At 36.3% G+C, this 16070-nt stretch overlaps 1 protein-coding gene across 13 annotated transcripts in view; it reads left to right on the forward strand.

Annotated features, from left to right (window-relative positions):
* SORBS2 (sorbin and SH3 domain containing 2) overlaps nucleotides 1–16070 on the forward strand; it is a 172324-nt gene that overhangs the window by 108820 nt on the left and 47434 nt on the right. For 8 of the 13 annotated variants that reach the window (XM_074822702.1, XM_074822707.1, XM_074822704.1 and 5 more), the window contains 5 exons: nucleotides 1773–1948; nucleotides 7080–7146; nucleotides 8243–8287; nucleotides 9496–9682; nucleotides 12740–12854. In XM_074822702.1, coding sequence (XP_074678803.1) covers nucleotides 1773–1948; nucleotides 7080–7146; nucleotides 8243–8287; nucleotides 9496–9682; nucleotides 12740–12854 — 590 coding nt within the window. Of the gene's footprint in view, nucleotides 1–1772; nucleotides 1949–2586; nucleotides 2751–7079; nucleotides 7147–8242; nucleotides 8288–9495; nucleotides 9683–12739; nucleotides 12855–16070 lie in introns of those variants that run through there. The other 5 variants (XM_074822714.1, XM_074822710.1, XM_074822713.1 and 2 more) reach the window with 5 other exon arrangements.

Consider the following 16070-nt stretch of genomic DNA (forward strand, 5'->3'; position numbering starts at 1 on the left):
ATAAGACTATACATGCAAAATAATTTGAATGTGATCCTGGCATTTACTTTTTTGTTGTGCATGCGGGAAAATTAGGTGACAGTTCTTGCTCTGAGACTTATGGTTTAGACAAATACTGCTATCCCTATCATAGTGATAAGTACAAAAACTGTATAACACTGTTTCTCCACATCTCAGAATTCTAGATTCTTTGATTGCTTCCAGTTTGCTGATCTAAAGGCCTATCAATTCTGGTTTCGATATACCTGAAATAAGTAGTGTTTTTCATGACTTTTACTCTTGTATGATGCTGAAGTTCTGTGTTCCACATTAACAGCCTGACTTAATTCTCCTTGCTCATGTAAAAATCCCACTGATGGCCTCGGTTTGAGGCCTATGAAGAATGAGGGATCAAATCCAAAATGTTTTCTAAATTTAACATCATGCATTTTGGGAAAAAGGCCCAAATACTCAGACATTTGCCACACAGAGTTGCCCCTCACCATATATGTGTAGCATGGGATTATTTACACAGTTTCGAACTTGAGTAAACAGCTGAAACAGCCATGCCAAAGCCAGCTCTCTGCAGTAGGAGTGAGCAGAAATACTCGAATTAAAATTAGAGCTTTCAGTCACCAGAGCTCCTTTTGCTGATTTATATTACAATTCAAGTATTTTGCTTCATAAGAATCAACAGAAGTTAATGTCATGCAAAAGGCAATTGTAATTTTCACCAGTAATGTTACAGTACTTATTTTTACTTCCTACATTAATTTATCCTGCAGTGGACATGTCTCACAAGTACTGTACCTGCTCTTGCAAAAAAAGATGCTCTGTCATAGCAGCCCACTGATTTACTGAAACATGCAGCCTGAAGGAGTAGGGCTCTTTTTGCTGCATACAGGAAGGAAGTACATCATCTGCAGCAGTACAAATTTTCACATGACACATCCCAGCAGTGAAATGTTTTTTGTTAAATAAATGACTGAATTTTAGAGGGAAGTGGTAATAGTGACGTATTAATTTCATTAGTTATAAAGGAAGATTTGGGGGAGAGGGGTAGAAATATTGCAAGTCACAACAAACCAGTAGCAGCCTGCACAGTTCACCTAAAGTACTGTAGGTAAATCATCAGATTGCTCTACCGATGCCAGGTTACTGAGGTCCGTTTTTATAGATTAAATGTAGGGGCACTTAAACATACCAGCATAACTTTAAGGGCCAAAAACTGTACGTCAGAATTTGTTTTTTAAAAATACTCATGCATCAGAACTTAATCTTTCTAAACACATATTACATAAGTCTTTGTGGGGGGCTGTTTGGAATCTGTTTCTGTGCTTACAGAACAGCAATTTTCTATAGTTTGATAGACTTGGGGTGGGGGGGCAAGCTTTGAAATTATATCACTAGTTTCAAGGAGTGAAACTTTCAAGGAAAGGTGCAAGAGTTTGATTTATAGGAAAAAGGCTGCTGCCACTATTTCTCAACAGATTTTGCTGGGTTTGTGGGGTTTTTTCTTGGTTTGTGAGGAAAATGCTGTGAAAAAGTACTTCTAATCTAAGAAGATCTGAGTTGAATAGCCTGTCTGGTCCTTAAATAAGTTTATGATTGTGTTAATGTAACATTAAGTAGGGCAAAGCCCCAGCTAAGATGATTTTTTTAAGTGTTGTATATGTATGTGGTTAAGATTGTTGTCAGTCTTTGTACAGCATACTGAAATGGGGAAGCGTGTTATAGCTGCCAAGTATGATTATTGTATCATTATACAATATTCTGTCATGTTATCTTTACAGAGTCCACAGAGACATACTCACAGCATGTTCAGACTGTTGGCAGCACCACCAACACCAGTACAATACCAATCTGTAGATCCTCAGAAGAAGAAAAAAAAATTACAGTCATTAAAGCTCCACATTATGCAGGGATTGGCCCGGTAGATGAATCTGGAATCCCTACAGCAATTAGAACGGTAGGAAATTCTGGGGAATCTGTGTATGAACTCATACAATGAATTGATTGTTGGTAATGGGTTTTTCACATTCTTCTAGTCTTATATAATGTGGAATACAGTGTGTGTAATCAACGAGCTCATGAATATAATATTGTGTGTTGACGGAAAAGGAGAACGCTGATGGGAGCATAATTGGGCAACTTCATGTTTCTAGTTTTAATTAGAAGTAGGCAAAATTTTGCGTCTTTTTCTTGCTTCTCTCGTAGTTCTTGCCTTTTGGAGATACGCAGTAATTGCATTTGTTTTGTTATTTCTAAAATAAAGTTTATGCATACTATACATATGCATGCATGCAAGTATACATGTGTGTCTATATATAAAAATCTCACGCTTCTGCATTTTTGGGGGCATGTCATCAGGGTAGTGTAGAAGTGAATACTTTTGTTCTGATAATAACCTAAGTGACTAGCATTTTTGTGGAAGTGCGATATATAATCATTGTGCCCTTGAGTGACATGTAAACGAATAGCGTGGAAGCTCTTTCATTGTGACTAGCCCAGTTTTGATCATCTGCCACTAGTCACTGCTTGAGTGGTTCCAGGATGTCGAACTGAAGAGTTTTGTTTTCACTCCGCTGAAGCATTCTTTCCACTCTGCTGTCAGGGCAGCCTCTTCTGGCTGGTCCAGAGAGCACAGTGGCAGCTGCACTAGGTCTGTAAAGGAAGTGCTTACTGGCCTTCCCAGCCAGAGAGGTGCTGTGCTAGACGGAGAAAGAGTAAGAAGAGTGGGAGCCAGGATGAAAGCAGCAGAGCCCTTGCAGGTGAAGTCTTTGTGAGGTGCAGGGTTGTAGCAGCTGTTGGATGTATCCTCTTTGCCAGTACTGACATATGGGGCTGTTGTATTGCTAAGAACTGCTTCAATGGATTGAAAAATTAGGGGGAAAATCAGGAATTGATGGAGAAAGCAATAGGAAAAAATCAGAATAAGTGGTAAGACGGGGACAATTTTGATAAGAAGAGGGGGGGGAGATTCTGGCATTTCTTGCTTTATTTTTTATATAAAATGTAATACGATCAGAATCTTTTAAAAATGAAGAAATTTCTTTGTGACAATGCTCTAGCTTCCTACCCCCTTTTTAAGTAAATAGTCCCTGTACTTTATATAAGATAAAGTAATTATTTTTGTTCTTTTGTTTTTAATAGCAGATTGATCTAATAGGGTGCATCCCAGTTATGTAAGATTATACCAGAAATCCCCCTCAAGTGTGCTTAACAGAGTTGGCAATCTGCCAACCTATATTTAACTTTCTGATTGCATGGTCTGAGTCTCTCAGATTTTGTCCTAAAATCATAATGTAATTTGAATTAGGACACTTTTCAGCTGGATTTCCTCTGGGTTTTGTTATGTTTCAATTTCAAAATATCTTACAGCTTGTAAACAGCATTATAGAAGTGATTCTCACAATGAGATAGGAGTTAAAAGCACATGTGTGTGAGTGTGTCTCATGTGCCACTTTGTGTCCTTATTCTGCTCTGTTAGGACTTAGCTGGAAGTGAGATTGTTTTCAAGATACTGATTTGAGATTACATTTTAAATGCGCACAAGTATATGTGAGCCCCATGTACCCCAGTCGTGTCAGAACAGAGGTGATATAGTTGTCAGCAAAAGACTCAAATATGCTGCACCTTCACACCTTTTAGAAGTGCAGTACTGTGCAGAAACGTGCAAAATTGCTACAGCTGTGTTTCCCATGAACAGTAGAAGGTAGTACATATTACTTGCTCTTTATCCAAGGTCAGTGAGCAATCCAAATAGGAATCTTCTTCAAGAAAGTTCAGCCTCACTCCATCTGGAGAGAGAAAGAAGTTTTCAAATTATTTGAGTTTATCATTGCATGCAAAGTTTAAGTTTCTTATTCTTCCATCTTTATGAAAATGGCAACATTCTATCAAAAAAGCAGTAAATGCAGATTTATGGGTGATAGGTAACATACACACTGTGTTCTGAAACACTATGCTACTCACAGGTAAGCTTGTAAATAAGAATTTGGGAGTATCTGTATTCCAGATTTGGAGTGCTTTTCAGGAGTAGTGAGATTTTTCAAGCTGTGGTTTTCTCCTCTGAGTCTGCGTTCACTCTCAGAACACGGTCTGTGACAGCTGTTTAGCCAAGGAAAGCAGAGTGATGTTCTCTTTCTATTCCTGCAAACCCTCTCTATCCAAAGCAGCTGAGAGGGGAAGGATTCCTATAAAGCCTTCCCTTCTCTCAGAACCTCTATCCCAAGTTAGCATGTTCCCTCCATATGACTTTAGTTCCTGCCAGCTCTGGGAAGTGCAAGTCTGAAGCCTGAAAATTCATATCATTGTTAAGTTCTGCCAGTGTGCCAAGCCCTGCGCCAAAGATTATGAGATTCCAAGGCATTAAAAATGAGGTCTTTGGAAAAGAGAGGGTAAAATGCTGTTCGCTCAGAAAAGCATTCAGTCAAATGGCACCACCAGAGTTTACCACTGACAGGGTTTAGGAAAGGTAAAAACAGATTCACAGAAATCAGTATGACTGCACTGTTTTAGGGTATCCAAAATGATTGCTTCATGTCTAACTATCAAAATTAATCTGTAGACTAAAAAGGCCTCTATTTACTAATGAAAAAAAAATCAAGTCCCACCAGATTTCTTTTCCATACTTAGCAATGTAATATTTCAGCTTGAAAAAAAAACCCACAGAAGGTCCACTGAAAGTCATAAATGACTCCTTTAATTACATATTATCTGATGGATTATTAGAATACCGCAATGATTATGGACTCTCCTGAGTACCAACCGCAGGTACTTCTTATGTCCTTTTCATGCTATTTAGCTGATTGTGCATTCGCATATGATGATACCGTGTTCCTATATTTAATTGCAACAGCTATAATGTATGCAAAGCAGGATGGCATCTGAATGGCTTGCTGCATTGTGAATGCTGCTAATTCCTCAAACAAATGTTGGTATGTGGGATTAGTGAATATAAATTGAGAAAATGTATTTTAAAATTAATTTATTCTATTCCATAACTAATCCTATCTGGCTTATAGTGTAAAGCCAAATTATTGACTGCGGCTTTAAACCCCAAGGTGAGGGCTGGGGGGAGATAATGAGAGAAAAATGTTCGAACGTCCAGAAAGATGTTGGGAGACCTTCTCTGGTCACACGGGAGTTTCTCCATACTTGATCTCTATGTGGAAGCTGCCTGTGGATTTGTGGAGGATCTAACTGATAAGGAGGATCCAGCAAAGAGATGTCTATGCATCTTTGTCCTTTGACAAACAGTAGGGTCATAGCAGTAATATTTATGCAGTGTTTCCAGTCTGTTCACCTATTGCTGATTCAAACTCTACTGGAAGACTCTTCTTGGACCAATACAATCAGAAAGGCAGTTGCAGTATCATGGGACCATTGCAGGTTTCTACTGCTGTATGAGGAGTAAATGAGGAGTACCATGGAGGTTATGCCCATAAATGTGAATTCCTTCAGACCTTTTGGACTTCCTTGTAAACTTTTGAACATATATGACATTGAAGCACCAAACAGTATACTTGTTTCAAATCCAGCTAAATTATTCTTTTCAGAGTTCTGCTAGTAAAGATGTTTAATACCTTTAAGGAAACAATGTTAAAATGGTCCAAATCTGTTTCCGAATATCTTCTCTTTGGCAGAAGTCAGGAATGTTGGTAGGTGAGGGAAGGGACCTGATCTTGACACAAAGCTGTATCTCCTTCATCTCTGTCTTGCAAGCAGGTCTGGTTAAAAAGCATGACCGTCTGCTTAAAATTCTTTCTTCCCCAGCAGATCCTGGAGTTCTTCAGTTCACTGTCAGCTCTTCTTTTAAGCAATTTCATTTTTAAATGTCATTTAGTAGCAATTTTATGAGAACTAATATTGATTCCTCAAAATACAGGAGCATTTTCTGCCTGGTCCCTTATAGTAAGAGTTCACCATTGTTAACAACACAGATTAATTTTGTACAGCGACTGTACCAAGTATTTAGGGCAAAAGTGTGATTCACTAAAATGGCATGGAGCCAGGTGAACACACTGAGATCTGTCGCTTATTTTGTAAGAAGAATTTGTGGATTTTCACTTTTCATGGTAAAGAGAAGTGGGCAGGGTGATTGCAGATTTAGTATTAGCTCATGCAAGATAATGCACATCAAAAGGGGTCTTTTGTATTATCCCTGTGCAACATGAGGTTTGAAGATAATTTTGTACATCCGCATTAAAACTTTTGCTTTTCTGACTACTGTGGAATGAGTAAAATTTTAGGACCTAAGAAGAACAATATTGAAAATGTGTTTGCCTTTGTTTTATCTCCTGTTCTGAAATACTATCATCCTAGCTCAAAGTAAGTTGCAGCAAAAGATAAAGTGCAGAAGGGTAAGAGATAAAAATAATTAGAAGCATGAGCAAATGTTGCTATGAGGAGATTTTGCAAACTTTGGGATTGCTTAGTTTATAAAAGTAAGGATAAGTATTTTTTGAGTGGTTATTGAAAGGTATATTGTATTCACTTTTCTCAAAATAGAAAAATAAGTTAAAATTAAGCTGTCTGGAAAGGAAATTTAAAAGTGATAAAAGGAAATACTGTTTGTTTACAATCCAACCATTAACTCTTAAATGAGCGTTGTATTAATTCTTTTCTCGGTAATATTCCAAAATTTTTCTGCAAAATTACATTTTGAAGATATTTAAGTTGGAAAATGCCAGGAGTTCAAAAGAAGCTTTTCTTACACACTTGTAAGTATAACTGCTGAGGTGTTCGTGTTTTCCTGTGAAGTATCTGGCATTCATAGTTGTCAATTATAGGGCACTAAGAAGATAAACTCTTGATCTGGCACTAATTCCTATGTTCCTAACCACTGTGTCCTTGAAGATCAGAGTCCAAAACTGACTTAGTGTTCAGTGTCTTCCAGAACTTGTTACAGGAATTCCTAGATGAAAAGCTTAAATACATCATTTGAAATTAGATGGTATGAAAATGATTATATTAAATAGGGGACAAAACATAATAGACTTTGTGTCCAGAATAACATTAAATGTCTGATCAGATCTGTACACACAGGGTTGTTTGGGGGGTTTTTTGTTAATTGTTAAAAACTGTATTTTATTTAGACCGTTGACAGGCCGAAGGATTGGTACAAGACAATGTTCAAGCAAATCCATATGGTTCATAAACCTGGTAAGTATGGTTTTGCCTTGGCTGGGTTGTTCTCAGTGGTATTAAAAAATGCACTTTTCTGCATTTTGATTGTCTATGTGAAAATACAAGTGTTCATCAAGTGTCAGATAATGAATCAAATCAAATGGGTAAATTCGATGATACATTTTACTGCAGAGAGAGTATTTTTCTCTGCTAAATGCTGAAAATTTCTCAAGGATTTATTTTGTTACTAAAACTAAACAAAAATTAAAGTCATTAGATACGTATGCAACCACTATGATTCCATGTCACTGGGGAGCTCTGTGAAGTGATCCTCATCTCCAGTTTGAGGGATGAGAAATTGGCCACTGTAAATCTCCTGCCATACCAGCTTTCTTTTGGAGAGCTCATGTGTTAGAACAGCATGGGCTAGTAAACAGGCTGTTTTGAGGATACATTTTCTGTCTGAACTGCATTTTCTTTGCAGACTGTCTTATTTGGTTTTGCTGAAATGGAGCTTTGGTGACATTACTAGCTTTAGAGTTAACATCCTTTATCATGATTGTCACCAAGGATGTCAAGAAACTGTATAAATGGCAATTATGCTCATTACACCTCTGGAAGGAAGGAGACTTTATTGGTCTGAGTTAGAGCTTGCATTCAGTATGGTCACACAGAATGTTAGTGGGAGAATAAAGAATGTAAGCAGGAGAATTTTGGCTTACAAAATCTATTTTGAACACTAGTCACATAGTAGATATTTGAGGTTGCTTTTTGTGATTGGAACAACTTAATAGTCTCTAGTACAGGAGAGATGACAAGAGGAAGAAATTGAGTTTCGGGAAGGGAGAAGAACAGACAAAAAGCTGTAATTTGCAATTTGCTGCTAACCAGTAAGCACGTAATATGGGTGACATGACCAGAAGATACCATTTTACCAATAAAATGGTAAAAATAGCCTATCGTAAGTATAATGGGAAGAGAGAGTCTTCAGAAAACACCTATGAGATGAAGAAAAGAAATACAGTGCTTAATTGCCTACCAATCTTCTGTTTGTATTTGTAAAACCAAAGCTGCATTGCTGTGATAAACTGGCATGTATTGCACTACTATAACTGTGGTTTTCTTTTTGTAGATGATGACACAGACATGTATAATACTGCCTATGCATACAGTACTGGTAGGAATTATTCCCTCACTTCAAAATGAGTCTTTTGTTAATGTCAGCAAGTAACAGGGGTAGTTAACTACACATGCTTGCTTATATAAACACTTCTTATCATCTTGTTTGATCTCAGTTGGTGTTTTTTCATGCCTTTTTTCCCAAATGAAACAAAATTTAATTTTGGTTTCATTCTTACCACAGAAATGAATTGCAGCTGTGGGCCTCTTACTGCAGATGAGATACACTGTAATACTGTAGTTTCTTGATTACATTGCATTTATTTTCACTAGTGATTGTGAGTAATGCAGTCTTTCCTTATCAAAAAAAAAAAGGGAACTACTGTGTGAAAGTACAAATGCTAATTACTGACATGGGAAGACAAAAGAATTGTACTGAAAACACCTTTTAAAATATGCAGTAAGACTGCCTAATAAAGATGATTCTGTTTTATGATCTTGTTCATTTTTGCTGTAGGCACAGGTGTTGATGTTATTTAGCTGCAAGACAGACATATTAAACTAAGACATATAACTGTTGTATCTTTCAGAAGTTTATAACCATGTGGTAAAATTATTTACAAAAACAAAAATGAAAGTGTGAGTAGACTGTATGTGTGAAAAAAACCATAGTGCCTGGTACAAAATTGCCATTCAAAATTCTTCCATTTCAGTGTTTGTTGAATTTGATATGGTCTCATACTGCCTTTCTCTGTACTGTTGAGAGCATTTTTGTGGGTCAGTTGTCTGAGATCTCTTTGGATTCTTGTGATCCTCTTCAAGATACGCTATTGCCTAGTTGTCCCACGCTAACAGGAATTATTAAAACAATGGGAAAAAGTGTGTATTTCCTGCCTTTTCTCTTACATCTGAACATAGAACAACTGAGAGGCAGGATGAGCCTGGGGATTAATTATAGGCTGTCATTAACAGCTTTGATGGATATATACAGCCATTAACTTCTTCCCCCCTCAAATTAATCATTAATTTATTTTAACTATACTGCACTTTATCTGTGTGCTTGTAGTCTTATATAGAAATATATAAAAAAAATTCTAATGAGCTACACAGTATACAGCATGTACTTTTAAAAATGCATTTACACATTTTTGTAACCTTGTATCTTTGTTGAGTAACTGTGGGTTCTTGTAGTGTTCCGTGTTGTGTTTTATTAAAATAAAACTCATTTATCATGCTGTGACTATTTCTGGTTTTGTTTTATATTAGGTAGCTACAGTCCATCCTTCTCTGCTCAGGCACACCCAGCTGCAAAGACTCAGACGTACAGACCATTGTCTAAAAGTGCTTCTGACAGTAGCTCTGATGCCTTTAAGGTCTCATCCCCTTTACCACCTCCACATGTGCCACCTCCAGTACCACCACACCGTCTGAGGGAAAGGTCTATACCAGAAAAGTAAGTTAGCATATTTTCAAAAAGTGTTCTTGGTATCTGCAGTAGTCCAATTACAGGATATCACAAAGGATAAAGTAGCAGCTATAGAATAATGTGACTTCAAGGGCTTTCTTTATTCAAGGGACAGTCAGGTGATGAGGGGTAATCTTCATCAGTAGTGTGGGCATTGTGTGTGGTGCTGCCATTTCTTCAAACATGCTAAATAAGTGCTTATTCTTACAAGTTATACCACCATGAGCATTTAAAGTTTTCATTCTCATTAGTGGGATTGTCCTACTTGTTTGTGTTTCAGAACAATCCGTGCTCTAGCAGCTGTCTTGAATAGTTAGTCTCTGAGTAGGAAAGGCTATTTATGGTATCCAGTAGCAAAGAGAAAAGATCTAAAAGATGTTGTAAATTGAAATTCAAGGAAGAGCAAAACTGTAAGAGTATAGCAGTCAACCCACGTTTTTCCAGAGGTCAGAAGTGCTTTATATCCCCACTTTTTCAATCTCCCATCTCCGTTTTGGTAGACCAAGTAGGTGTTTACAGATTAAAGGGGTATTTCAGATTTCTCATGGTTTTCCAGCTTCAAACTTGCTGCCCAAAACCAGGTCTCAGTGGTTAGAGTTCTGTTTGGAAAAGGTTAATACTTAATAACTCATGAAAGAAATGCTTGTCCTTCTGATAAAACCCTGCACACAAACTCTATAGATTCTTCAGCATATCTGTAGCTACAACCTCAAGTACAAAGCATTTTCTTTAGTGTTTACATTCATGAATACTACATACTAATATAATATTCTTTTATTATACATTTATGTGTGTGTGTATATATTTTATATATGAAAAGGGTCATTTTTTGTTCCATTTGTGGCTACAAACCCACCTCTCTTGCTTACACTCAAGTAACAAAACAAAATTTGCCCATTTTTGTCAGCTTGGACATTGTAAACATTTTTATATGTAGAAAATATTAAATAGTTTCAAATAATTTGCAGTTTGAATAAAATAAGAGAAAAGACCATGCTAAGTGTTTAAGACTGTGACTATGGCTTTTTGAAAAATTTGTAGGTAGTGGCAATCTAAAAGTTAATCCAGCAGATACATATACTGCAGAGAAAAATTAGATTGCTCGATGATTACTGATTTTGGCTACTCCTGCTTCTGAGGGCAGGTTGTCAAGAGGAAATGCTAGGGGTTAGAGTTGGGCTACCTCCCAGAGGCACTGAGGTTTGAGTTTTGCTAGCAAGTCATACAAAAGTGTAGATTTTGTTAGCAAGGACCAAAATGTGGATTCTGCTTAGCTTTGATCTCTGAAGTTATGTGAGTCATCATCCTGTGCTAGGCCAAATGCCTTGGTCACAGAAACTGAGGCCTGTTGCAGTTGCTTTTATCATGCAGTTGCTTGAAAATAACTGTTTCAGCACTGAATTTAGATGTTTAGCCTCTCCTTTTAATATCCTGCATGATAAGACAGGCAGTGGAAATCTGTGTTGTCCAGACCAGGGGATGGCAAACCCGTTAGTTATGCTTTGTCTGCTGCTGACAGCTATAGCTCGTCAATCTTTCCCTGCCATTGGGAGATTCTTTTTTTAATTGCCTATAAAGCCTGAGTATTTAAAATCTCACATAAGAGGCTTAGGTTTACTTGCATCACAGTTTCATAGCTGGGAGGCAAGATATGGTTTGCATTAACAGTTGGGCTCAAAAATATAGTCCATAAGGGATTACAGGCTAAACACTGTAAATTAGGTGAACTGAGCGTGAATCAGAATTTCAGTAGCATCCTTTTTCCTTCAGTGGCTTGCAGTATAATGCAACTTGATCAGAACATTCCCGTTTTCCTGTTCATTCTCAAAAAATACAACCTTTTCTGCTCTGAAATGAATTTTTTTGTCAGTGAAAATAAACAATAGAGCCATGTAGAACTACTTCCTTTGAAATGTAGGGCATTTTATAAATAGAGGTGTCTGTGTCCCAGAAATTGCACTCACAAACATACTGTAAACAAAAGCTACCCCATAGATTATTTTAAGGCACATGACACATGCCTTATTATGTCAGGTCATATCAAACCAAGTCACATCAGAAAGGCTGATAGAACTAATAGAATTTAATCAGTGTGTGATCTTTCTTATTGTAAATGCAGACAGTAGCTGATAGGATTTCCACTTTCCCCCATTCTTTGAGTTACTAGTAGGTCATTTTACACAGAGCTAAATAAAAAGATGTGTGAGCTACAGTTTTCCAAATGCAATGTAGGCAGTGACTACAAAAGCCGCGGTGAAGATGTAGCTCTCACTGTGATAGTAACTAGCTAACTATCCCCCAAAAATATATAGGTAGCTATTAATGTAACATGGTAAATTACTGAAAAAATATAGTAGTAGGGGTTACTTTTTATTCTTTGCATAGCACTATTAAATTGAAAGCAAATTTATAGTTATACAGAAAATGGATACATTTCTGTCCCAAAGCCCGCTGCCAAATTCTTGTTCTTGTTTATTCAAATTTCCAAGGAAACGGTATACCACTTGCAAGCGTATTCAGGAGCAGTTCTACTACAGATCAGGATAAAGAGCATCTACTAGATTTTCACACTGTCTTTTAAAACAATTCCTCATTTTTTGTCTCAGAAAATTTTTTAACTTTTTCAATATGGACTTACTATCATACAGTGTGATGACAAAAATATCTATTACTTGCCTGTATTAGTATAGTGCATAAAACAAGTATAGTAAATTTGCAATTTGAGAAGGCATGTCATGCTATTTTGACACAGTATGTCAGGGAAGTTTTTTAACTGGTCTACTAGTTGTAACAAAAGTATGAGTGATCACAGAGGCTGGACACCTCTAGCATTTTTCCTGCTGTACTGAGTATACCTGCTGTAAACAGGTTAAGACGATACAGTGCTTAAAACATTGGGATGCTAGACCAGACATTTCACAACTGAAATCTAGAAAGAGAAACCATGCTGAAATTCATTTGGTTTTGCATGTTTCTCTTGCACAGAGTTGTAAAGCAGATGGTGATGACAGTAAATTAACTCAGTTGCTCATATTTGCTATTTAGAAATGACTGGGATCCCCCTGACAGAAAGGTAGATACCCGCAAGTTCCGTTCTGAGCCAAGAAGTATTTTTGAATATGAGCCGGGAAAGTCATCCATCCTTGAACATGAAAGACCGGTAAGACACATAAGTGAAATAAGTAATACAGTAAGAGGTTTGGTGAGAGGTCATCTTTTTATTATTTACTACTAATTATAACTACTTAGATGAATGCTGAAGGTCCTTTTTCAAATGTGATTTTGCAGCAATTTGTCTTTGCTCTTTCCTGATGGTTGTGTTGAAAATGTGAGTTTGGCTTATTCACTAATCTCAGATCTTCTGGTATTTCCAAGAAATCAAACCACCGCTGTGAAAACCTAATGGATGATGAAACTGCTTTTTCTAATTGGCATGCATCTTCAGGAGTCATTTTCAGTAGTATTAACCGCACATATGATATCTGATTAATTAATGCATAAAAATAAACTGTTTTCATTTTCAGGATGTGCCTAATCATACACATAAGGAGATTTTGGTCAAATACTGGTCAAGGATGCCCAGAAAGGCTGTGGAATCTCCATTTCTAGAGGTGTTCAGGACTCACCTGAACACAGCCCTGAGCAACCTGATCTGATTAGACCTGCTTTTAGCAGGAGGTTGGACTAGATGACCTCTGGAGGGGGCCCTTCCAGCCTCAATTACTATGTGATTACTGATGTACACTAACACGTCATTAGAAGTCCTTATTCCTGCTTTCTGAATAATGATTGCAATTGTGGAATTTTTTGCAAACATGTCTGATAAAGCTACGCTTAATGCATGCAAGATGACCATCAATGGGAGTTTTTGTTCGCTGAAAGACACCTTCACCCAGCCTTTCTAATCTATCTTTGTGCCATCTCAATACTTTCTTGTTTTAGGAAAAATTTTGGCAATATTTTCTCTTCTTGGTCTTTTACTTTGAGGTTGAAATGGATGAGGGAGTCCAGTGTTAAAGAAGGGGTTTGTGTAATCAATACTGGATTATTATTTGCTTCTTTATTACTGTATTACATGCTTGTTCACAGAATTTATTTTACTAATTTAAAATAAATTAAACAAATAATTGAATTCCAGAATACGTAGTATGTCAACAGTGTGAAAAACCTGTACTAAGCACCATTCCCTTGTGTGTTTGTGGTCTTTTCAGGAATATAATTTTTGTTAACTAGAATACACTAAGCTGTGTTTCTGTGAAATTAAATTCTTGCAGAACTGATGCATTTTTCAAAGAGAAAATTGGCATTTCGATAGGAACTGCTAGTTAATCAATATAATTAAAGGGAATTTAGTATTTATTGTGAAGATTAACTTGAATTTTATTCAAAAGGTGATGGCATTTGTTCTGAGTACTTTTTTGATTGCTGTGGCTGCATTATACACACTGAGGTCATTTACCAGCCTTCTCAGTGCCAAAAAATAACAGCAGATTCAAGTTAAAAATAAGAAAATTACAGTGATGTTTCAAGAATGGCCTCACTTTTCTAATGAATTATATTTTCTACTAATGTAATGTGAAAAAGTAATTCATATAGGAATTGCAGTGTTGATGAATATGATCATAGATACAATTTTTCAATTTTAACAAACTAACGAAATCACAAAAAAGTGAGCTTTGCTGACTGTTCCTGAATCCTTTCTTTTAACTTGTTTATACGTTTTATTTTTGATGTTATCAATCAACAGGTTGGATTTTGAGCTTTGTTTGGTCCTTAAAATATTTTCCTGCAGAGAAGCCTTAGTCATGTTGTACTTACTGAGCAGCATCAGTCAAGGGCAAGATCACGCTTTATCATCTGAAGCTTAGACTAGAAGTGTAGACTTAGCTGATGTAAATACAAAGAAACATCTCTTTGTAGAATAAATTTTAAAAGCTGAGGAAATAATATTCATTGACAGAATGAAGAGATTTTTTGCTTATGTATGATTCAGAGCTGTAAAGGATTGGAAAACGGGAATTAATATAGAATACAAGAGATGAAAGTTGTGCTGACACTAGTGTAATGTTATTAACTGATAAAAATAGTTGAAGCGAGTATCACAGTTTTATCAGTCTGGAATTTCTGCTGCTGGTAACGATGATGTTGAGCTTTATGTATTTAGATAGTTCCTTTGGACTGGGTTACAAAAAGAAAAATACTTGGTTTCACTGAAACATTTGCCTTCATTGTGTTCACTGGAAGCAAAACTCACAACTTCTTAAATGATGATCAGCAGAGTAGGTCAAAAGATTTTCTCTGTGTGTAGGAAAAGCTGACATCTGAAAACCATGCAGTAGTTTTAAATTCAGATGAAAACTCAAAATTCTCAACTGTGTCAGTATTGCATGAGTTAAGTCTTTCATCATGATAATCTCAAAAGATTTTATTTTTAATGTCTGAAAAATTATTCTGATAATACTGAAATAAAATATTAATCAAAATATGGAGTATAAAAATAAAGGTAGTTAATATTGTAAAAGATGGACATTTATAGCTTCTGAACTAGAAAACTTTATTAGTTTTGCCAAAAACAAAAAAAGGAAAAGGGATTTTTTCCAGCACTCCAAATCTTAACATTTTTTGCTGAAATTTAATCATTTCCATGTCTACAGGACTGCAGTTTTGATGGCAAAATGATCTGGGGAAAAAAAATATTTACAGCTACCTTATATGATATTAAACAGGGCAGATGAGGTTTGAAAGCTCAGCATCCCCTTTACTGACATAGGCACTACATTGGAACCAGCTATGATTAATGTGGAGATTAGAAACATGGCAAGAATATAATAAAATGAGATTCAATGTAAAACTAACTTTTAGTGGGAAATATTCAGCAGATCCTCATTCAGTAGGTCAAAAGAGTGTGAGAAATAACCACCTTAAAAAAAAATGACCTAGTAATAAACATCAAATGGATAGATTGGTTAGGGATAGATAATTATCTTTGTTATGGATATAAAAAGATGAGTGTAATTCCAAGCTGCAGTATCATGTAGCAGCCTTCACTCATGAAACAGGAAAATAATGTTTCTTTTGTAATTTGAACTTGTAAGAGTATAAACATCAACAATAAGGAGAGGCTTGAGATTGGTCCTTTTAGATAACATCTAAAAGTAAGCGACATTAAGCTGTCTTCCAAGCAGTGATGTGGTAGCGCCTTTTTTCCTATTTCAATAAACCCATAAAATATTACCATTTCTTCTAATAACAGCACTGATAAGGTGGTACGTAAGTTGTTCTGATGTTTCCATCTCCAATGTCTGCAATTCAATAAAGTGCTCTTATTTTTGTCTAATATCATCTGAACCACAGATTTGTTTCCTAAAATGGATGT

Source organism: Strix aluco, chromosome 4, assembly GCF_031877795.1.
Source record: "Strix aluco isolate bStrAlu1 chromosome 4, bStrAlu1.hap1, whole genome shotgun sequence".
NCBI lineage: Eukaryota > Metazoa > Chordata > Aves > Strigiformes > Strigidae > Strix > Strix aluco.